Source organism: Corythoichthys intestinalis, chromosome 6 (assembly GCF_030265065.1).
Source record: "Corythoichthys intestinalis isolate RoL2023-P3 chromosome 6, ASM3026506v1, whole genome shotgun sequence".
Lineage (NCBI taxonomy): Eukaryota > Metazoa > Chordata > Actinopteri > Syngnathiformes > Syngnathidae > Corythoichthys > Corythoichthys intestinalis.
In genome coordinates, this window is record NC_080400.1 from 39,002,399 (window position 1) to 39,026,146 (window position 23,748).

Below are 23,748 nucleotides of genomic sequence, written 5' to 3' on the forward strand. Positions count from 1 at the left end.
TGGCCCATTCCTCCATGCAGATGTCCTCTAGAACAGTGATGTTTTTGGGCTGTCGTTGGGCAACACGGACTCCCTCCTCACCCTGTGGCATCAAAATGATAACAAGAATGGGGAGCAAAAATCCCAGAACCACACGGGGGGACCTAGTGAATGACCTATAGAGAGTTGGGACTACAGTAACAAAGGCTACTATCAGTAACACAATGCGCCGCCAGGGACTCAAATCCTGCACTGCCAGACGTGTCCCCCTGCTGAAGAAAGTACACGTCTAGGCCCGTCTGCGGTTCGCTAGAGGGCATTTGGATGATCCAGAAGAGGACTGGGAGAATGTGTTATGGTCAGATGAAACCAAAATAAAACTTTTTGGTAGAAACACAGGTTCTCTTGTTTGGAGGAAAAAGAATACTGAATTGCACCATACCCACCGTGAAGCATGGGGGGGAAACATCATGCTTTGGGGCTGTTTTTCTGCAAAGGGACCAGGACGACTGATCTGTGTAAAGGAAAGAATGAATGGGGCCATGTATCGAGAGATTTTCAGTGAAAATCTCCTTCCATCAGCAAGGGCATTGAAGATGAGAAGTGGCTGGGTCTTTCAGCATGACAATGATCCCAAACACACAGCCAGGGCAACAAAGGAGTGGCTTCGTAAGAAGCATTTCAAGGTCCTGGAGTGGCCTAGCCAGTCCCCAGGTCTCAACCCTATAGAAAATCTGCGGAGGGAGTTGAAAGTCCGTATTGCCCAACGACAGCCCCAAAACATCAGTGCTCTACAGGAGATCTGCATGGAGGAATGGGCCAAAATACCAGCAACGGTGCGTGAAAAGCTTGTGAAGAGTTACAGAAAACGTTTGACCTCCGTTATTGCCAACAAAGGGTACATAACAAAGTACTGAGATTAACTTTTGGTATTGACCAAATACTTATTGTCCACCATGATTTGCAAATAAATTCTTTAAAAATCAAACAATGTGATTTTTTTTTTTTTTTTCCCACACTCTGTCTCTCATGGTTGAGGTTTACCCATGTTGACAATTACAGGCCTCTCTAATATTTTCAAGTGGGAGAACTTGCACAATTAGTCGTTGACTAAATACTTATTTCCCCCACTGTATGTATTTATTAAGTATCGATTAAACAGTGAACATTACAGGAAAATCTTGCATGTCGATTAATAGTGTGCGCCCCTAAAAATTTAAATTGGGGGCCACTGTGTTCCTAGTAAAAAAATGTTAGACTGGAGCCCTTGCAAACCATTCAAATGACAGCAATTCTCACAAGACTTCTTTAAAAAGTAGCAAAAGACAGGCAAACAAACCTTTTTTTGTAATCTGATAACTGACGTCCATTTTTTTTCCAAAAGGCCAGCATACTTCTTGTCTAATTCTTCATTCTGTGAGAGGAAAAGAGGGGGATACATAGGGCAATAAGTAGAAGATAAAGAATCAAAAAAGGCTAGTGAGAATAGATCAGCAGGAGTGGCAAATCGTAGACACATCGTATATAAAATAAATATTTACACTTAATATCTTACCATTTGCCAACTAATTGCATTTAATTATAAGTGGCCAAGGATCAAAATGTCCAACCAAGCGGGTATGTAGAGTGTATGCCGTGCAGGTACTGTAAATACTGTACATTTTTCTTGATGTGACTACATTATCTGGTTGTAAAAAACATTGAAATTATTTAGCATTTAAAAACACTAACAGAGCCACAACAACCCTGGCAAAAACACACATGCTGTTAAATTCTAATTGGTGTACTCAGTACAGGCGAGAACTCTTTGCCAAATATCATGTTGGCTTAAAGGTTTGTTTTAGACATTTGCTAAAGCCCAAGGGCACTGGGATTCCCTTGTGCTATTCATCCATTATTCACCTTGCTCACACTCAGAAAAAGTGTGGTTGAGGAATAAATAATGGCCCAAAGGAGAAGAGGGTGAAGTGAAATGTGAAAGGTAAGGTGAAACGGTATGATGCTATCAGATGAAAGGGGGAAAACTGTTGTAATGACTGTCACCCCAAAAATGTGACATATACTGCTCCCCCCCTATTGTGCATTTTTTGGCTTGTACAACCTATAATCCACAAAAATATACTTCAAGATTCATGTTTTGATGTTCAAAAAGCTTTAACACATACTGTAAGACTTGCTAGTATTTAGGTAGGACTGTCCACGTACTGCAAGATGTCATGTCATAAATGAATGTATACCATAATGTTGAGGTAACATTCCAGGGGAAGATTTTTTTTTCTTTTCTAGATTCTAGATTCATGACTGTGGGGTGCCTAGGCCTGTCGCTACAATAAATTTTAGTGTGCGATAATTTATCTCATAAATTATTGCGATATGCGATATTATTGCGACCCCCCCCACAATTTTTTTAAAAACCAATTTACAATAACACAGTGAGAATACAGTATATATTAATAGATCAAGTACACCCATTTAAACGCGATAAGAAATCACAACTAAAAACAATAGACCATGCCTCTTAAGTAAAAGACAACAATATTAATACCGCACAGAAACACAGAATGAATAAAATGTGTTTTTCAAGAAAAAAAAATACAATTGCTGTTAATAACTTAAGCATTTAGGCAAATGAAAACTTTTCCCCTCATAGCTTCTATAATGGTGTTCCATAGGGATGCAACGATACAGTTAAGTCACTGTTCGGTACGATTTTCGATACGGGTTATAGAAACATGCATTTTAGTGCATAATATCTACGTGCTTACTTCTTACTGATCTGAAGAAATCTAGTATAAAAGTGCTGAGAACAATCTTTATTGTTTGTAAAGTGAGGCTGGGCATACTGTTGATTGCTACAGCTCTCTTAGCAGCTAGGTTTACTACATGAGCAAGACATCCTATTTTTGGTCCGAATCCATCTGTGTCACGTACTGAATAACAATATTTGCAGCATTATCTATAGTCACTGGTATGGATTGATTTGGCCTTCTTAACTTCCATTCAGTCATGGCGGTTTATAATTCATCGATGTAGTACCGGTATATGGACTACGTGTCCCATAATCACGTAGCACATCTAGTTTGCTATTTCATGATATCTAGTGTGTGCACGCATTAAAAAAGTTAGCAAACACCACAGAAGTCACATCTGCTCATTACTGCACAACACCAGCATATGACAATCGACTGTCATAAACAGGACGAGTTTGAGGCACAGCGCTCTTTATTTGCCACTCAAATATCCGGTGTTGTGCCGAAAAATAGCCGCCGCGCGTGAAATGTCACCCCTGACGGGAGCGCCTACACGTCAACAACACCAGCACGCCGGATATGGTCCGTAGTCAATCCGGAGCACTAGCGCGGCCGGTATACGTTGAACAATAGGATATAATGGGAACGATTGGCTCCGGCGCCATTTTTTGCCGGACCTGGAACGAAGATGCATTTTGCGCAGTCGGTCACAAGGAATCCGAACATTTAACAGCACGTCTGCTGCACGCATGTGCACGCGAGGCGATAAATCGCAGTGGAAAAATTACCGCCTTCATTTTTATTTATTGTGCGATAAATGCAATTATTGCAAATTGCGACAGGCTTAGGGGTGCCTACAATGTAAAATTAACATGCAGCAAAGCTTAATTTAAATGTGACATTCAAACTGAGATTAAGCAATGCATATGCACACTAATCCATCATGAGCAGTGAATTCATATTGCAATACTAAAATTACAACTGGTTTCCTTTGTCAATTATTATTGATGTAACTCCCCTCTTCAGACACCTGTCCATAATTGGATAGGGCTGGTATGAGTCACACTTCTGCCTACTCCACAACAGCAATTTCACTAAGAGTAGATCAATGGTTGTTAAAATAAATTGAAACTGGATAACTGTTAGAAATATATGGCTGGATGGATTGATTGACTGCTGGATGGTGTGCTTCTTATTTGTCCTGTGTAAGGGGGGATGGGGGAGTCAACCTGTTGTCCACTTACCATATCTAATTCTGCCTCCTTCTTGAAAGTAGAATATGCTCCTTCATATCCATTGGAACGCAGATAATCAGCTATGGCTCGATTTCTGGAATGTACAAACAGGTTCTATATTTAATTGTCTGATTACCATTGCGAAAATAAGGGTTTAATTACCACATGTACAGTATGTACTGTATGTATGCATACACATACGATGCATTTTGTTTATATTTACAGTATTCTTATGAATTTTATGTATTGTACTATATGGCACACATATTGAATAACATTAGATTTATATAAATCACTCATACGTAAAACATGTCAAACAATAGAAGGATGATTTCAAACAAGCCCCTACAATGTTTCGTACAAAAATGGTTAAAGACATCTGTCTGCTGTCTATCACGAGCTCCTGTGGCTGTGGGCGAATAATTCACCACAGGATGAATCCCTGCAGTGTGGATGCGTGTAATGAGATCCCAGTGTTCATCCAAACATCAACCAAAATACAAAGAATAAAACAAGAAAATACTCTTGATGTGAACAGGCCTGGATCAATGTTGATTCCATCTAGCTTTTCATTAAACAGGACATTCAATCATTAAGTGTAATAATAAGAGATGTTTTGATAAAAAGCAGAAAAGACACAGCCAGGAAGGGTTGGAGGCATGCTAAAGAAACTTCAAATACAGCTCCCATATTGCCATCAGGGAATCCCACCACAAACAAACATGAGGCACACATGGGTAAAATGGGAACACAGGCCAGAAACCAATTTATAACGAGATTAATTCATGTTCAAGTCTGAGTTTGAATGCCCTCTTTTAACCAATTTCTTGCCATGGTTTGGTTCTGTGGTTCTAGGCAGTCATTTTTACTCTCCAAAATTCTGCATTAACTCCAAGTTAACGTCAACTTTACAAATGCCATGTGTACTGTATGTTTTTCCAGTTACACATGGAAGTGTAAGAGCAGCTTTTAAATATGTAAGATTAGTCTACTCATGACAAAAATAATCTGTGTTTACACTAAAATACTTGTTTGTTGCAGCCCAGCAGAGCACTGCAAGGATTACAGGAGAAATCACTATTTCAGGAAATGTTTGATTCAACCTTGAGCGGCAATATTATTCCTTTTTCTATTATTGTTTAAGGTCCTTTTAACAACACCTAAAAAACAGCTTCCTTGCTTGATTCTGCAAAATGAAAAGGGGATATGTGAAGGGGAAGTGAAAGAGTAAAACACCTTGCACACTCTTAGGTGGCTTTACTGCCTTTGGGTCAAGGTACATTCAGGCCCACAGTTGGCATGAATCATGAATTTTGTGTGTTCCTTTATGTGGTCTCATTCTTTAAAAAAAATCAACATAATTAGTACCCCTTAAAATGAAAAACAAAAAAAAGACAACTGCACTCACTTAAATTATACCACATTTTCTCTTTGATATTTATACACTGCAAACACCACTTCTAAAGCCACAAAAAGGAAGACAAGCTATTAGGGAGAAAATGCTTGAGGGAGACAATATTAAGGGGGAGGGAGTTGCAATCTGTCAGACCAGGCTGTGCTCCCGAAGTCCCCATACATCACATTCTACCCACCTGAATACCCATAATAAGAGGGGACCCTCATTAGAGCTCAAGGTTAGCAGGAGGTTAGCTAGAATCCTGACAGGCTGCCTAGTTAAAACTCTTTGAGAGGGCCAAGTTGTGAGCGTACACGTCTGAGAAATGGCATAGTGAGGATAGCGTAAAAAAGAGAAGGTTCATTGATGTGGTAGGAGTGTCCAGATGGTTGCCTTCCAAAATATAAAGACTGAGAAAGTCTACGTTCATAAATGTGTAGCACATTTTTACGCAGATCTGGGTGGGAAAAAAAACTAGAGAGGTGCTCATTGTTTTGGCACAATGTACATACACATTTTCATCAAACTACATGGCCCATAAGTAGAAAAAGAGAAGAACAAGAAGCTATCTTGATAAATAATAAATTAATGCAAATCATGACTAAGCAGCCAAGTAAAGCCTACAGCAGTTATTATAATAATAAAATGTTCACAGTCCAAACAAAATTAAAATAGAGGTATCTATTTTACCGGCGTGTACAGAAGGAAAGCTAAGTCTCTGGTTTTCTTTGGTAACTCATTAGCAGTGAGAAAGATGGATGATGTCATAAGGGCGGTGAGTCAGCCATGCTTCCAGTCTGCGATGACTTCATTTCCTCCTAAATATGTAGTCCGGGATCAATAGCGGACGTTAAGACTCACATACACCCTATAACGAGTACAGTAACTTCCTATCAATATTACCACAAAGAAAGGGAAACCAAATTCATTGTTCGGCTAATGTAGTGATCCCCAAAATCCCAAATTGCCAATGCATGTTTACTCTCACAGCGTGGCAGATTATGACTGGACGCTCAGAGAATATGAATGCCTATAAGAGAGTCCATTTCCCACAGTGGTCTCCCTGGATGCGCAAAAAGCATTTGACAGAGTTGAATACAACTTCCTATTCGCTGCACTTAAAAATTTCGGATTTGGCCCAGTGTTTCGGTCCTGGATTTGTCTTATATGCAACACCGCAGGCATCAATACGAACAAACAAAACAGCATCAGATTTTTCCCCTCTTTTTCGTGGGACAAGACAGGGCTGCCCATTAAGTCTCTTGCTTTTCAATATTGTTATCGAACCTTTGGCGATTATGCTGAGAGAAACTGCCCGGTTGACTGGAATACAAAGAGAAGGACAAATCAGTAAATTATCTCTATATGCAGATGATTTTCTCCTCTTTCTTTCTCATCCACACAACACTATCCCTCTAGCTCTTGCGGTTATGGCTAAATATGGACTAGTGTCCAGCTATAAATTAAATCTGTCCAAAAGCGTACTATTTCCAATTAACGAAGAAGCCCAACAGTTGAATTTCCAAGGCTTCCCATTTAAGGTAGCTAAAGACCATTTTACTTATTTAGGCGTGGAGGTTAAAGAAAAATTTCACTAAGGCTCTTATAAGGCCAAACAAGATGTAAAGAGATGGCCAAATCTGCTGTCCCTTGTGGGAAGGATTAATTATTTAACAATACACTTATATATTGCCCAAATTTCTTTATCTGTTTAAAATGATCCTTGTTTTCATTTCTAACGTCTATTTTAAAGAATTGGATAAAAACCTCTCAATGTTCATCTGGAATAAAACTACACCTCGAATCAGGAGAGAGTTTCGGGAAAGAAAAAGAGAACATGGTGTCCTTGCTTTACCAAATTTTTTCAAATACTACTGGGCTGTAAATATTCAAATGTTAATATTCTGGCTTGAAGATGGTTCAGAGCCTGATTCTCCACCTTGGGTCATTATGGAAAAATATTCCAGCAAGCCGATCTCTCTTGGTTCCTTATTATGTAGCTCTTTGCCACTGAGTAAAAATAACTGGACAAACAATGAAGTTGTACATGGCTTCTTAAAAATCTGGTTTCAGGTTTGAAGACAGGTGCGCCTTAGCTGCAACTCCTAATTCCAATGTCCATTTCGATCCATCACTTATTGATCCATTTTTCCTGCGATGGCTAAGGGGAGGTCTATCGTGCATAAAAGATCTCTTTAGAAATTATAAATGTGTTTCTTTTAAAGTTTTAACTAGCTAAGAGAAGATTTCGGCCTATCACAATCAGATTTCTTTTGATATGTTCAAGTTCGCAGTTTTGTGAAGAAAACGTTCTCACTTATTTTGCCACCTAAAACATGGCTTGATGATTGTTTAGAATTGGACCCCTCCATTAAAGGTGTCGTTTCAGCTCTTTACGACAGGATTCAAAGTGTGGCATCTCTATCATTAACTCATTTGAAACACAAATAGGAGAAAGAGCTGGATGAGGGACTCACTGATAACACTTGGCAAGCTGCCATCAAATTAGGTTGATTCATTCATCTTCTATATGTACATAAGACATGGATTAATACAGTTCAAGATGCTTCACAGGTTACACTGGCCACCATGTAAAATTTCAAAACTGTATACAGGTGCTGATCCAGCATGTCCAAGATGTGGCCTCATGTGAGCCATATGTTTTGGGTGTGTCTCATGCTTTATGCATTCTGGAGAGAGATTTTCACTGCACCTTCCTCCTTATGTAATAAGGACAGTGCGCCAAATTGTACGACAGTATTGTTAGGGATTGTCCCATCAAAGATATTAGTTTCCTCTCACCAGGCCAGTCTTTTATTACCTTACTCTCAAGGCGCATGATTTTATTTAATTTGAGAAAAAAAAAACAGCCTCCGAATTTTAAGAGCTTGATTGAAGACGTTATGTCCAATCTAAAATTGGAACACTTAAGATATGTTGCGAATGCCTCTCTCCAGACCTATGAAAAAACATGGCAGCCATTTTTAACCTTTTTTGAGACTGAATTTAAAACATAGCTCTAATTATCATCTAAGCTATTACAGCCGTGCTCCTCCTTTATTTATTTATTCTATAAGCCACCTGCCCCTTTAGCTTCAATTCCAATTTAATCAGATTTCCATATATTGTTTTGTAAACAATGGTGTATTTATATCCCCCTCTTGACATACGCTTTTACCTACCTGTAGAGCCTGTGTTCCCCCTGAGACTTTGGAGTGTAAACTCCAAACTCCTGTAAGTAGCTGTATTTTGTATCGCAGACTACGTACCTACATATTGTTTGTCCATGTTTTTTTTTTTTGTTTGTTTCTTTGTCATTAAGGGTGTGCACTAACTGCTGCTTCCATGTCAATGTTTGGATAGCGTCCATATCCTGTTTTTGTTTGCTTGTATGTATGTATGTATGTATGTATGTATGTATGTATGTTGTTGCATGATAAAACCAATAAAAAAAAGATTTGACATTTCCCACAGCGGATTATGAACAGACACCCTTAAATTTTGCACTGAAATGTTTATTCAATTAAGTTATTATTTATAAAAAAAAAATTTATCATCCCCATTGATTTGACCATCGCCAGATTTCCTAGTTAACCAAAGTTATGGTCATTATCCAATTCCTCTAAGTTGCTGCCTTCATGTTAATTATCCCACATGTACAGAATGTATACACACTCGTGCATACATATAGTATATACTATACAGACATAGAAGCCTTTGAGATCATTCTCATGAGGTTGTTGCTCTAAGTTAGGGAAGATGAACTGTGGAAAGGGAGAATCCCTTCTTTCATAGGAAGTTCTAATGCTACAACAGGATGAGCCTTTAAGCTAGAAAGTACCCACAGAGCGGAAACTCCAAAGCGGTGCACTCCAAGGGGGAGAGGTTTATCTCAGGAACGTCTTTGTACAAAAGCCCAGAACTTGTAAATCCCTAACTATTCCTAATCGCAATTTGGAATGAATTTCAACATTCAGTCTTTGTTTCCAGTCCAGAATTTACCTGGGTATTTTTCCCCCAAAGGCCCCGAAAATCTTATTTATGAATTTCCAAGCATTAAACGGTAATAGGATATCTCAACCAAGTTTTTCTTCATAGGGGAAAATAAATTACCTTCGCACAATTATTCAAAGCCATTGAAACATAATTAATTCTATGACTCGGGGGTAGAAGAAATGTTGTTTTTATGTTGCTTGTATGAAACCCCCCACTGTGAAAGCTCCGGTGTCTACTGTATGAAAAAAGCAGCTCACGAAGAATGGCTAAACTCACTTAACAACAGGTGCAACGGGCTCAGAACCAGACAGAAATTAAGGCGACATAAGTTTTTCTCATGACAGAAATGTCCATGGACTTAGTTGAATTTGTTTCAAGGGATGTCCCGATGCTGATTTTATCATTTTTTTCAATCCGATTTTTTCCACCAAGATATGTTTTGTCGTTACCGATACCTAGATTTTTAGACCAGTAAACACACACACATATATATATACACACACACACACACACACACACACACACACACACACACACACACACACACACACATACTAGTACATAATATATATACATTTTTTGTATTAAACTGAGCTCGGCTCAAGAATATTACACAATACTCTGTTACTATCATTAGTTTCTAAAGAGCCGTAGTCTCACTCAGCAAATATACTGTATATGCCAAGTGGTTAGCTTTACAGCAGCCGAAAAGCATTATTGTACTGAAAAGAAACGACTACTGTATCAGATCTGATCTTCTGACCAAATCAGATACTGTCCGAAAAATAGCCGTATCAGGTGCCAATTAGGGATTAGAGCAGGGCGGTAAACCGAAAATTTACCGTCACCGAAATTCTTAACGATGACCGACGTAATTTTGACCATGTCGGTAAATTCGGTAAATTAATAAAACAAGAAAATAGTCTTTTCATCCCGCTTTGATTCTGTGTTGTTCGTCTATGTTCATTCCCCTTTAAGAAAGCAGTGAATGTGCTTACGTAGGGAGTCACGTGATCATCAGGAAGCCAATCAAACAAAAGCCCGGTAAGCTAACGCTAGCAGCTAACGCTACAAGCAAAACGTGATGGAGTGTGGCTTAAGGGAGGTTCACCAAACTTTCAACCGACATTTAGTAGACTCTTGGTGGCATCCAGACGGGCTTTCACCCGCTGTCCTCCTTTGTTCTCACGATTTCCGGAGATGGTGCTTTCAGTGCTTTCTACTGGTAGCCAGGCTAACGCTAGCTAGCGGCTAACGCTACAAATGAACGTTATGGAGTCGGATAGAGGCTCTAACCTTGTCAAAACGGCTGAACTTAATGAGTGGATTGGGCACGGACTACATCTAGCAATTACTATGTGGCGTTATTTTGTATCTGTCTGTGTGTGTGATTCCTCTGATAGCTTTTGTGATGGTAAAGAATTCTGCATAAAGTACAATCCAACGGCGAAACTTATAATGACCGAGAAATGGCCCCAGCTATTTTTATTGTGCGTGCATTTATGAAAAAATGCACTGGGGGGGAAAAAAACCCTTAAACCATAAAGTAAACACTTGTATTTAATAATTATATCACAGCAGCCATTAACAATAAGTTGTCTTTTTGAAGTGTACTGTTCAAGCTGCAAGTCATTTGTGTTACAATTACATGTTTGCACAGGCATACTGATTTTGACAATGTACATTGTTCAAGTCATACACGCTGTTATAAATGTTCATACTTGAATTCTTATTGCTTACAATACATTTTTATTAGGGCTGTCAAACGATTAAAAATTTTAATCGAGTTAATTACAGCTTAAAAATTAATTAATCGTAATTAATCGCAATTCAAACCATCTATATAATATGCCATATTTTTCTCTAAATTATTGTTGGAATGGAAAGATAAGACGCAAGATGGATATATATTTTCAACATGCGGTACATAAGGACTGTATTTGTTTATTATAACAATAAATCAGTTCTAAATCAGTTATAGAAATTTTATATTAAAACCCCTCTTAATGTTTTCGTTTTAATAAAATTTGTTAAATTTTCAATCAAAAAATAAACTAGTAGCCCGCCATTGTTGATGGCAATAATTACTTACACTATAAAATCAGTCGCACCCAAACGCCAGCAGAGGGCAGCAAAACTCCGCAAAACACAATTAACAGGTGGGCCTTTCACTCTAGTGACATTTAAATATGTCTGAGCTGGGCAAGTGCGTTAAATGCGTCAAATATTTTAACGTGATTAATTTAAAAAATTAATTAACGCCAGTTAACGCGATAATTTTGACAGCCCTAATTTTTATAAATTTAATGTTTAGACTGCATGTACAATTGTTAAATACAGTATATCAAATTGAATGCTGGTAAATAAATCAACAAGAAATAGTTAATCTGTATTTCATGCATTGATTCAGATTTTCAAATTATATAACAGTCCGCTTGGGCGAATTTATCGTCATTTATCGTTATCGAGATAAATCTGCTCAAGTTATCGTGATACATGTTTAAGGCCATATCGCCCAGCCCTATTAGGGATGCAACAATACAGTTAAGTCATGTTTCGAAATGATTTTCGATACGAGGGACACGATTTTCGATTTGATTCAATACATTTAATGCTCTGAAAAATACAAGTGCTTTGTCTTTTTTTTTGTTTTGTTTTGTTTTATTTTGCTAACAAGCAAAAATAACAATGCCATCATATAAACATACATTATATTGCATAATATTTATGTGCTTACTTCTTCTTGAGCTGAAGAAATTTTGTATAAAAGTGCTGAGAACAATCTTTACTGTTTGTAAAGTGAGGTGGGGCACACTGTTGATTGCTATTACTCTCTTAGCATGTATAGACCCTACCCACCTACGTCACAAAACCACGTGCTCGCTGTATGGTTCCGCCCACTTGTCCGTCATTTTGACTCTGTATTAGCATTGTTTTCAATTGATGGCGGAATTTAAAATGCATTTCATGGAAGACCCGGTGCTTTCTGATGCCGCAAACTCACTGGATCTGTTGCATAAAAGGCGTTATGAGGAAAAGCTTGTTCTATACAGTCGCCAGATCCATATTTGATGCCCAAATCGATGTTTTTCGACCCACTGTCTTCGCCCTGTCTGCCTGACATCTGCTACGCAGATATTTACAATTATCTTGTCCACACTAAATCAGCCTATTCTCACGAAAATATGAAAAACTTCAAGAGCTTGGAGGCTTATAAATACTTCGTTGCTGGTTGGGTGAAACAGATTCCTGCCGAATTTTCGTGGACGAGGACCTATCTTGTGCTTGGAAAGGTGAGTTACGAAATTTTCAATTCAAAATCTTTTGTTATTGCTAACATCCACTGTCAAGTCTAATGTATTTCATGTCGTTTGTCAATGGAGTTAAGGCTTTTAATGTTTATATGGTTTAGCGATAGCACTCTCACTACATACATACGTGTATGTTGTCGGCGATTAGCCTAGCAATGATCTTAATTGTGGTTATTTGTCAGCCCCGTAGACGAGGTCAGTTTCTTTCACTTGGTACCAGCTAAATATTATTCAAAAAATAACGATGGTGGAAGAAAGGGAAGTCACAAACATCTTGAATTTGAAACTATGTCGTACTACGTCGTATGTTGTCGGCGATTAGCCTCGCAATGATGTTAATTGTGGTTATTTGTCAGCCCCGTAGACGAGGCCAGTTTCTTTCACTTGGTACCAGCTAAATATTATTCAAAAAATAACGATGGTGGAAGAAAGGGAAGTCACAAACATCTTGAATTTGAAACTATGTCGTACTACGTCGTATGTTGTCGGCGATTAGCCTCGCAATGATGTTAATTGTGGTTATTTGTCAGCCCCGTAGACGAGGCCAGTTTCTTTCACTTGGTACCAGCTAAATATTATTCAAAAAATAACGATGGTGGAAGAAAGGGAAGTCACAAACATCTTGAATTTGAAACTATGTCGTACTACGTCGTATGTTGTCGGCGATTAGCCTCGCAATGATCTTAATTGTGGTTATTTGTCAGCCCAAAACCCTCTAAGTATATCTTAAATGCATCTTACCGGATATAAAATGACTACTACATAGTCTGTGGTGATTTTTTTGGTGCCCAGTTTTCACGTCGAATTGCAGCCGTCCATTTCGCTCTCTTTGGATCCCTCGGAATACGGTAAAACTTCAAGTCTCTCCTTCCATCTTCTCTGTTAGTGAAACCAACAGCCACACACGCCTTCACCATTTTGATTATTAATGTTAAGGAGCAGAAAAACACGCCGTAAATAGGAGAAATGTACGTAGCCGTAACAGGTTAACACTATGTTTTGACGGACAAGTGGGCGGTACCATTCAGGAGAGCGGAGTTGTGACGTCACGTGGGTAGGGTCTATATTACCACATGAGTAAAACCATCTGTGTTACGTACTGAATAATATTTGCAGCATTATCTATAGTCACTAGTATGGATTGAAATTCATCAATGTAGTACATGGACTACGCGTCCCATGATCACTCTGGGCTCACGAAGCCAATGGCATGGGACTTGGGGGGATCTAACGTAGCAAATCTAAGTTGCTATTTGATGATATCTAATGTGTGCGAAAGTGTTTAAGAGGCATTAAAAGAAGTTAACAAACGCCACAGAAGTCACGTTTGCTCATTACTGCACAACACCAGCATTTGACAATCGACTTTCATAAACAGGATGTGTTTGACGTACAGCGCTCTTAATTTGCCACTGATTGTTCATCATGTAACTGTGATTTAGCTCTCTATGACCCACGGTCTTAACCTGTCTGTTGTCAAAGCGAGGTTAATCGTAGCAGCACAGTCGTCAACACTATACTGGCGGACTTTATTGCACGTATCCGTAAAGACAGTCCTTGTTCAATATGTACGAGAGGGGATACCATATCAGCTCACCCAAAATGCTGCCAAACAACAACGGATCTGTACGATGTTGAAGCCGCCAAGCTGCCTCCTTAAGTTTCTCTCTATCCTCACGAGCAATGATCCTTGAAGACTTTCAACCATTGAGCAATATCTTTTTTTTCTTACCCCAGGTAAGAAATTTCTGTGGTAATCTCTAGTTCAGGAGAGTGCATTATTTTTTTATATAATGAAAACATACCATTCATTTTTGAGACACTGAATAATTATTTGAACTACAAGGAACACTGACTTGAAAATCAATCTGTATCCGAAATGAAGGACATTTCATGAAATTCAATCTATAAGATGCACTGCGTTTTCCGGACACAAAAAAGTTGAAAGGTCATTCTTCCTCTGCCCACTCTCCCATCAACCGTGCGATGCACTGTCTACAAATCGAGCCAAAGTGACAGACCGACACTCAGAAATGTTTAAAATGACAATATGTAGCCCCTTGGTTATCATGTTTTTCCTATACGTACTGTTGCTGTCCATTATTCTCTGAGTAATATCAATTGATTTAAGCCTTTTTTTAAAAGCCAGACAACAAAAGATAAGTTTGTATGATTCATGTTGTTATCATATGAGATCAATAATGCTATCAGCCAATATTCAAGCTGAAATAAGACTTTATTGATCCCTCATAGGGGAAATTCAGGCAATGCAGCCCAGACAGTGTACAATCAAATGTATAACATATAGACAAACAAAAAGAACTATATAAAAGTTATATACATATTGCCTAAGACTAAATTAAGTACAAGTGGAATCTAACATGACTGCAGATCGGCACTATGTCAGAAACAGCATACATGTCATCATCTTTATGCTTCATGTACATTTAATTGTGAGCACAGACCTCAGCTGTTATAAAGTCTGATGGCAGTGGGCACAAAGGAACGCCTATAGCGCTCAGTTCTGCATCTAGGTAGTATAAAATGCAGGACATTTGTGGTCTACTGTGCAAGTGTTTTGCACAGAAGAAGGCTGCAGAGACCAGTGTTGTTTTCATCAACGATGACAAAAATATTTCCTCAACGAACAATCTTTTAATGACGATGACGTGCTTAAAACGTGTCTTGGGAACTAAAACATGACGAGATGGATGCCAGTTGTCGTCCGACGAGACGAGAACGAGGTGAAAATTTGCCTTAGTTTCCGTCATAAGTTCGCAATGTCTGACATTTTCTTATCGTATGTGTGGTTACTGGTTAGCACGCATTTTAGCAGTGTTTGGTCGTTTTACTCATGTGACGTGCTGCGCCCCCTTGCTCCGCACATCAGTGAGTAAGCGTCTGCCCATTCCAGGCTCCTTTTGTGAAGCATGTGTCAGGTGCCGCTTGGCAAGTTTTGCTTTCTATTCTTGGCTAAATCTGCCATGTTGCTTTAGCCTTTAAAGGTCTGTGATAAGGGATCCCCACACACTAAACCAGTACTTCTCAAATAGTGGGGCGCGCCCCCCTGGGGGGGCGCAGAGCAATGCCAGGGGGGGCGCATGTGACCTCGGGGAACATGTTTTATGTGTTTTTTTTTTTGCCGTACTGGAATAAAGTGTACTTGCACATCCACTCAGTAGGTGGCAGTGGCGCTCTCATTTTCAGAATGCGCGCAGTATTTTTGAACTAAGGAAGAGCACTCAGCACACACAGACAACAGATATGAAGAGCAGTGTGCCACCGCCATTTTCGAAAGCCGTTTTCCGACCGGACTCACTCACGCAGCGACCCACTGTCTTGTCCGGTTCTCACGTCGCCGCCCGAGAAGTGCCATTTTCGGCTTGGGATCGTCACGGCGACTGCCCTCACCTACGGTTCTACCTCGGCCGCCGTGAATGCGCTTTTTTCGTGCCGTTTGCCTTTTAAATTTGACTTTTAATACAGTGGGTGATGATGAAGACCACTGTTTACTGTGTCTAAAAATAATTATAGCAGACAGCAAGAAGCCAAATCAATTAAGACGCCACTTAAAGACATTAGACCCCAATCTCATTGTTAAGCCGCTTGATTTTTTCAGTGAAAACGTGCCGAATATTGCCAACAATCGTCCTGCTTTGTCAGTGTTATATCAGTAAGCCAGTGAGCATTGTTAGCATGTTAATTGAAAAATAACTCCACATCATTGCAAAGGAGGTAAATACTGTGAGCAGCAAAAATAAAAACTGTCCTGTCCAAGGACCCCCCCCCCCCCCCCTTTTATTCAGATTTGTTTTTTCGGTCAAATTTTTTGGCACATTGTCCTCATGAGTGAATGTTTCTAATCAATTTTAATTTGGTATTATTTACTGATTTTATTACATTTTATTTTTCTATATCAAATGGTCAAAAATGTACCTTGAGTGTATTTTTTAGTTTGGATGTGATTTTTTTTTTTTAATTCAGGCAAATTGATGCACATCAAGTCTTCTCTGTTACAAACAAAACAATGTTTATAATAAAGTTATACTTTATTATAAGTTGATCTATGTTACTTTTTTTCTTTATTAGAAAAAAAGGACACAATGTTAGGCAGATGCGTATTTATAATAGTAATTTTATAGACAAATGATACTATTTACAGTGGCGGCAGAGAGTTTGGGGGGGGCGCGAAACATTTACGTCTTCCTTGGGGGGGCGTGACAGAAAATAATTGAGAAGCACTGCACTAAACTAACATGTAGCGTTAGCATACCGTTTGCATTTAGTGCGATGAATTTTCTTAAACTCCTGGAAAATGTCCAGGTGAGTGAGTGAGTGAGTGAGTGAGTGAGTGAGTGAGTGAGTGAGTGAGTGAGTGAGTGAGTGAGTGAGTGAGTGAGTGAGTGAGTGAGTGAGTGAGTGAGTGAGTGAGTGAGTGAGTGAGTGAGTGAGTGAGTGAGTGAATTTTTTTTACTTTTAATTTTTTGACCGTGCCTCTTTTTTTTTGTATTTTTTCCCCCCGGCGTCTTAAAGTGATCCTCTAGTTTTAAGACAAGTAATTCTTAAAAGATACATCTTAGTATGAGTTATAATAATTTGACATTAAATCCCTCTTAATGTTTTCGTTTTAATAAAATTTGTAAAATTATTTTAACTGATTGTTCGCCATGGTTGTTGACGTCGCAGTGCTGTGACGTCACAAATCCCGCTGCCGGACTTCAGCGTGTCATTCATTAGCAACATCTCGTCAGTTCGTCCCTTCCAATTTGAACCAGAGCGGAAAAGTGAAGAGCAGGACAGCACTGTCGGTCGTTCACAAGACGAGCAGCAAAGGCGAAATGCAGAGCAAGAAATACCTGATGAGGCAAGAGTTGGGCTAAACTTCTGGTGTACTTGCGGCAAGTGCATCTCGATGACAACGGAGCGAGAGAGCGTATGTTGTCGAGAACTCAGGTTTTTGTCAGCAGATCTTCAAGGTGAGTTATTGCGTCATCAAACTCATTCCAATATAATTGTGTAGATTGTTAGCATCCAGAGCTGTCGTATGCTTTACATACAGTACAGGCCAAAACACATTGGCATTCGTGCCTTTTTATTTTCTTGACCATTGACATTATAAACTCTCACTGAAGGCAATAAAACTATGAATGTGTGGCGAGCTAGGGAAGGATGCGGAGTATCAAACCACGGAGCTAATCCGCGTTGTTTTATTGACATTTAGGCTGCAAGAAATAGCAATGTCTGTCTGGCATGCGACCCGCGGAAGGTAACAGTTATTTCCAGCTGTTCCCTTCACAAAGTACCCCCCCCCCCCCCAACCACACAACGTGCCAACATAATTTCCGCCGGTGAATTCTGTTATAACTTGCTACAAATGCACACGTGTGTATTGTGTACTTAGAAAAAAGGTGAAATAACTAAAAACGTGTGATATTCTAGTATCTTCAAAGTAGCCACCCTTTTCTCTGATTACTGTTTGGCACTCTTGCCATTCTCGCGATGAGCTTTCAGAGGGAGTCCCCTAAAATGGATTTTGACTTCACATGTATGCCATTCCGGCGATGAGAATTTATTGCTTTATCAATGGGGTTGGGACATTTGTGTTGCATTGAATGAATTGCATTGGACGTGCTTTGATCAGTTTGAGTGGCAGCATCACTCATATTAGCTGAATACTGAACACACACTGCCTGATGAACTGACAGTAGAGGTGAATTATTAGCTTCCTCTGTGACTAGCGGTACGCCCGAAGGTTCGCCTCCCGCTGTAGCGACAGGAGCGGCTTGGGTGCTTAAGAGGGCGGCCAGAGTGTCTCGTCCGTCTCGCTTCATTGCGCGCATTTCACTCGATATCCGAGCAGGCTGAGGCTTCTTGTGCGGGAAAATAGTTGCAACAGCATTTGGTTTTAGTCTGCGCTTATATCTAGCCGCTCCGGTGAGATCTTTCATTAGTTGTCATCTACTAAAATCTTCAAACGCGGTAGGAGAAAAATGGCGACAACAAAGCCTAGGTTGTTTGGGAAGATTTGCTTGTCTACAGGCATTTTCCCAAACCTTTCTCCTCTTCTTGTCAACAGGAAATTTGTGGAGACTCGCATCACTCTCCTTGTTTCCATTTGACTCGAAATTGCATCCATTAGCAGCACATCGTGGCATTTTACTTCGCGAGTTAAGCCAGTAATACACAGTTGTTGTACACACGCTACACGATTGGAAAAATATCATCTACGTCATCACTCCGCGCCCGCAGAACATGGCGCCAACTATCGGTCAAAATATGCACTAAATATTATAAAATATTTCCATTGATTTAACATTTTATGTGTTTCTTACGACATTTTAATACAAGAGAACAATTGTGATTTATTAGAGCCTACATGTCTTTAAAATCGAGGATCACTTTAAAATAATCGAAATCGAGAATCGTTCAGAACCGTTATCGAAACATGGCGTCGGAACCGTAATCGTTTAATTTCAAACGATGCCCAACCCTAGAAGGCAGTCAAGAAGTAGGACTCAGTTTGAACAGTGGCTGAATGGCAGTGTTCAACAACAGTATGTGCTCAACTAACCGAAATTTTCAGTGTATAAACAGAAAAGTGACTGGGATGCTGCATAATGGGGGGGGGGGGGGGGGGGGGGGGAGACTGACATCATCATCACTTTTGCTTGTTATAACAATGGTTAGTGTACGAACAGATAATTTGATTACAGAATCGTGGAAAATGAAGACTTTACTGAAAACGACTTTTATGGGGGTCCTCTTTTAATGACGAGCCCAGCATAGATACAATGAGGTTATGAAAAGCATGCAAAGTAAGAATATACCTCAGAGCACAAGAAGTAATTATTTTTTCTCCGTTTAAAGGCACTGTCGAATTGAATTATAAATTAATAAATCGTTTGATTGGGCGAAAATAATGACTTGTTCACAAGCCTGCCAAACTTGCATGAATTAAAAAAAAAAAAAAAAGTATACGGTTAAGCCTGCATGATATATCATTTAAACGTTCCCTTTCCCAGCTCTCAGTCACTGCGGCACTTGCTTATTAAAGTTAACGATGGCTTTGATCTGGCCAAAGAAGGCGACTTCACACAGGCAGCAATCTGTCAATCATCGTTTAACTTTTTAAACAGTTTCCGCAAGGAAGCGCTGGCTGGAATGAATGAATGTGTCTGTTTGTGTGTGGGTGTGTGTGTGTGTGGGGGGGGTGGGATTCGAGATGTATAAAATAAACAACAGAAGTGATTATGAGGAGTTTGTAATTTCTACACGCCAAGAGTCACAGCCATGTTAGGTAAACAGAAGTATTGAATAAAGCCAAACATTTTTCTACTACAGTACTTTATTCTTGTTTAAAAATGATTCAGTGGGACAGTTATGTTTAAAACTGATCATAATTATTACATTTGAAGTGCTTAAAAAGCATTTATTAATATATATTTATATATCTACACATTTTTTAAAATCATATTTTTGGGGAAGTGAGAAAAAACATGTCTTATATGTAGGGATGGGAATCGAAATCCGATTCCAATTCGGAACTGGTTCCTCGTGTTTCGAGGCCTCGACATCACAATGAAAAAGCCTTAACGATCCCTTTAACGAGTCCTGAAGACGCATATTGCGTCGTGACTGTCTTGTAGTCCAAACGCATCAAACTAGCATGGCGCCAAGAACCACCCGCTCCAAAGTTTGGCTACACTTCACCAGGAAAAAGGGTGAAAATGAAAGGTTACGATGGTTTAGCACAAAGCACGAGCATTGTAGCCGTAAGCATAACAATGACAGCACGTAGGTTCTAACGCTCGAAAGTGTGTATTCACTTCACGAGGAAAAATTAAAACGACTTGCAATCATTGCAAGGTGGAGATAACTGCATCGGGAGGGAATAGACTGCACTGTCCTCACCGAGACAGCTATACAGCTAGCTAAACTCCGAAATGACGATACAGAAGACGTTGGTATAATTTGCTGACTTTATTCGACCATCACTTGAAGAGTGAAACTAAAAATAGAAATGAAACAAATCAATTTCGTCCCCAATAACAAACAGGTTTGCATCAACGTAAATCAGCGATGATTAGCTGCTAATTCAGTAATAACAAAACAGTTAGCATGCGTTCGCTAGCATTAGCACATCGTTCAAACCACTACACAACTCGATTTAAGTGTCCGATCGCGAGTGGAAACACACAACAAGAACACAAAAGATGATACATACAGGCGTTGCCTCTGTAGATATTTTACAAGCATTAACAAAGAACGTAGGGTCGTAGCAGTGCTTCCCTCTCTCACTAACTCGCTCACTCGCTTGGATGCGGCATTTCTTCTTCTTCGCGTGTAAGCGCGCTCTTCTTCATCACGTGAGCGCGTTCTTCGCGTGAGGAAGCTCATGGGCGCCCCCCACTTGAGCATGAAAGCACCATAAAAACTAAAAGGCATGCATTTCAATATACTGGTAAATAATACACTTTAACAGGGGTCCCCAAACTACGGCCCGCGGGCCGAATATGGCCCGCCCCGACATTTGGTCCGGCCCCCAGAATAATACCAGAGAACATTTTGAAATTTTTTTTTTCTCTCAATAGTGTTATTTATTTTCAGGCCTTTTTCGTTAAGAACTCAGAGAGGGTTATTTGGTTATTATCTATTTGATTAATAGTGTTATTATTATTAATTATGATTATTTTATATTATTATTTTTATTTTATTTACTTTTGTTCCGTGAAGAATCCAGAAAGGGTTATTTGATTGTTGCTTTCTGAAAAACAATAATTTTTTACATTTAGGCACTCCTGCAATCGTCACACTTCTTCTGTTACAAACTGACCCCGGCCCCTCATCAGAGAAGGGAAAAGTTATGCGGCCCTCACTGGACAAGGTTTGGGGACCCCTGCAAGTTTAACACATATTGCCAACGGCAGACCAACGAACTATATGCCAATATATACCAATATTTTTTATTTCTATTAGAAAAATGTATCAGTAAAATGTTAAACATTCTTGTGCATTTGCCACAGTTAATATTGAGGCTTTGGGCCTCTTTTGACCTTGTTGTGAGTTTGTAAGGTTTTGACTTCTGATTAAACAAACTCGATGCCAATCAAAACTTTTGTTCTTATAGTTCCCCAAATTAGAATCGATAAGAGAATCGATAAAGAACCGAATCGTTAAGCAATATCGATAATGGAATCGGAATCGTAAAAATCCTATCAATTCCCATCCCTACTTATATGTATCTCTTTCCAGTGCTAGATCTGAATAAATACACTGAGCACACACACACACACACACACACACACACACACACACACACACACACACACACACACACACACACAAAAATGGGGGGGATGCCCTACTTCGCGGTTTTTCACTTATCGCGGCGGGTTCTAGTCCCTATTAACGGCGTAAAACGATAGAATACTGTACACTGTGGTCATGATGAGTCATCCAAAGTTTTTCCAAACAGCTATTCATCTAGTAAAAAATTATTTTGAAAAAAAAAAAAAATATATATATATATATATATATTCCCCCCTCCCAATATCGCAATATAATATCGCAATATATCGCAAACCCCCCAAAAAATCGCAGCAAGTTTTTTCCAATATCGTTCAGGCCTAGTATATTTATTATGACTTTAAAAAGTGAGGTGAAAAAAAGTGTTGCGACTAGGCATGTGCCGGTATGAGATTTTGACGGTACGATAACCGTGAGCAAAAATACCGCGGTTTCACGGTATTGCAATTATAGCTCCCAAAAATTTTGAGATGTATGGGTTTAAAAAAAAAAAAAAAAAAAAAAAAAAAAAAAAAAAAAAACTTTTTTCCATTGAACAGGATGTTTTTTTTCAGACCATAGTTGCAAATTGGAACATGAATATATTGTTAAAATAAATTATCAATAAAAAAATATTTGAAATAAAATTAAAATAAAGATAACTTATAGACTATACTCACAGCCACAGCTCAAGTTGCACAAGATTACAGCAAGAACAAAATTTTTATAAAGTAAAAACACTTCTGAATAAAATTTTTAAAAATTTATACTGCATGACTTTTTTTTGAGGGTGGAGAAGCTTAAGTGAAGTTTCGCCATTTTCAGCCACTGTGTCAACTCTAGTCTACATGATGTCATGCCTTTGTGTTAAAAAGAACATAAGGAATTCATAAGTTAGGTAAAAATGTATAAGTTAGTTAAAATGTCAATATTGTTGTGGAAAGGTTTCATCTAAAAAAATAAAAAATAAAAAAATAAAAAAATTGGGAGTGAGACCTCACCTTGATCCAGCGAACGTGGATTTGTGCTTAGGGCAAGATCATCGTTCGCAATTAGCGATCTTTGATGCTATCACTTTTTCTCCTTCATTCAAGCGAATCAAGCTTGTTTTCTCACTCTGCGGCTGTAAAACTCAACGAAGTTGCTCTCCCAGTTGAGCCTAGGCTAACATTCATCTTTCTAAGTTTTTACTTAGTTTGTATATTGAATTTGAAAGGAAAATGTGTGTTTTGTTTTTGGCGAACTTTTTCCATGGTGCTAATCTGTTGAAGCTACTCACATGGAAAAATCTAATTGTACAACATTTTAAATGTATTCATTTTGTATATTAAACTTACCACAATTTGAGAGCTCAATAAATTGAAGAATAGTACGCCTCATGTTTGGAGTAATTGTTTTTGGGTTAGCTGGCTGTGTAGCCGATAGCATCACTCTCACACACAGCAACAAACGGGAGGGGGTGAGCGCTGCTGCGCCAAGTTGCTTCTGGCTGCATTTTTGACACAAGAAAAATAGCGAATACCGTCCTATGGTCTGACGGAAAATTTTAGTGGTTTTGAAACCGCGACGTTTTCACACCACGGTAAACCGTGAAACCGGTAACCGGCACATGTCTAGTTGCGACGCTGTAAGTGTGTCTGTTTGACTGTGCTCAAACCTCACCCCTCCTCTTTGCCGACTGTAAATCATAAAACTATTGTTACATGCTAGTGTTGATCCCATTTTAATTAGCATGTTTTTTCTGTCTACACAAATGTGCATGTTTTAACTAGAGGTGTGCAAAATTTCCGATTCTT

The 23,748-nt window shown here is 39.0% G+C and overlaps 1 protein-coding gene across 1 annotated transcript in view; it reads right to left on the reverse strand.

Moving 5' to 3' along the window:
- pafah1b1a (platelet-activating factor acetylhydrolase 1b, regulatory subunit 1a) overlaps window positions 1-23,748 on the reverse strand; it is a 70,027-nt gene that overhangs the window by 16,931 nt on the left and 29,348 nt on the right. Inside the window, exons 3-4 of the mRNA XM_057838216.1 lie at window positions 3,974-4,058; window positions 1,319-1,393 (exon numbers count right to left, since the gene is read on the reverse strand). Of these exons, the coding sequence (XP_057694199.1) occupies window positions 1,319-1,393; window positions 3,974-4,058 (160 nt within the window). The remainder of the gene's footprint in view (window positions 1-1,318; window positions 1,394-3,973; window positions 4,059-23,748) is intronic.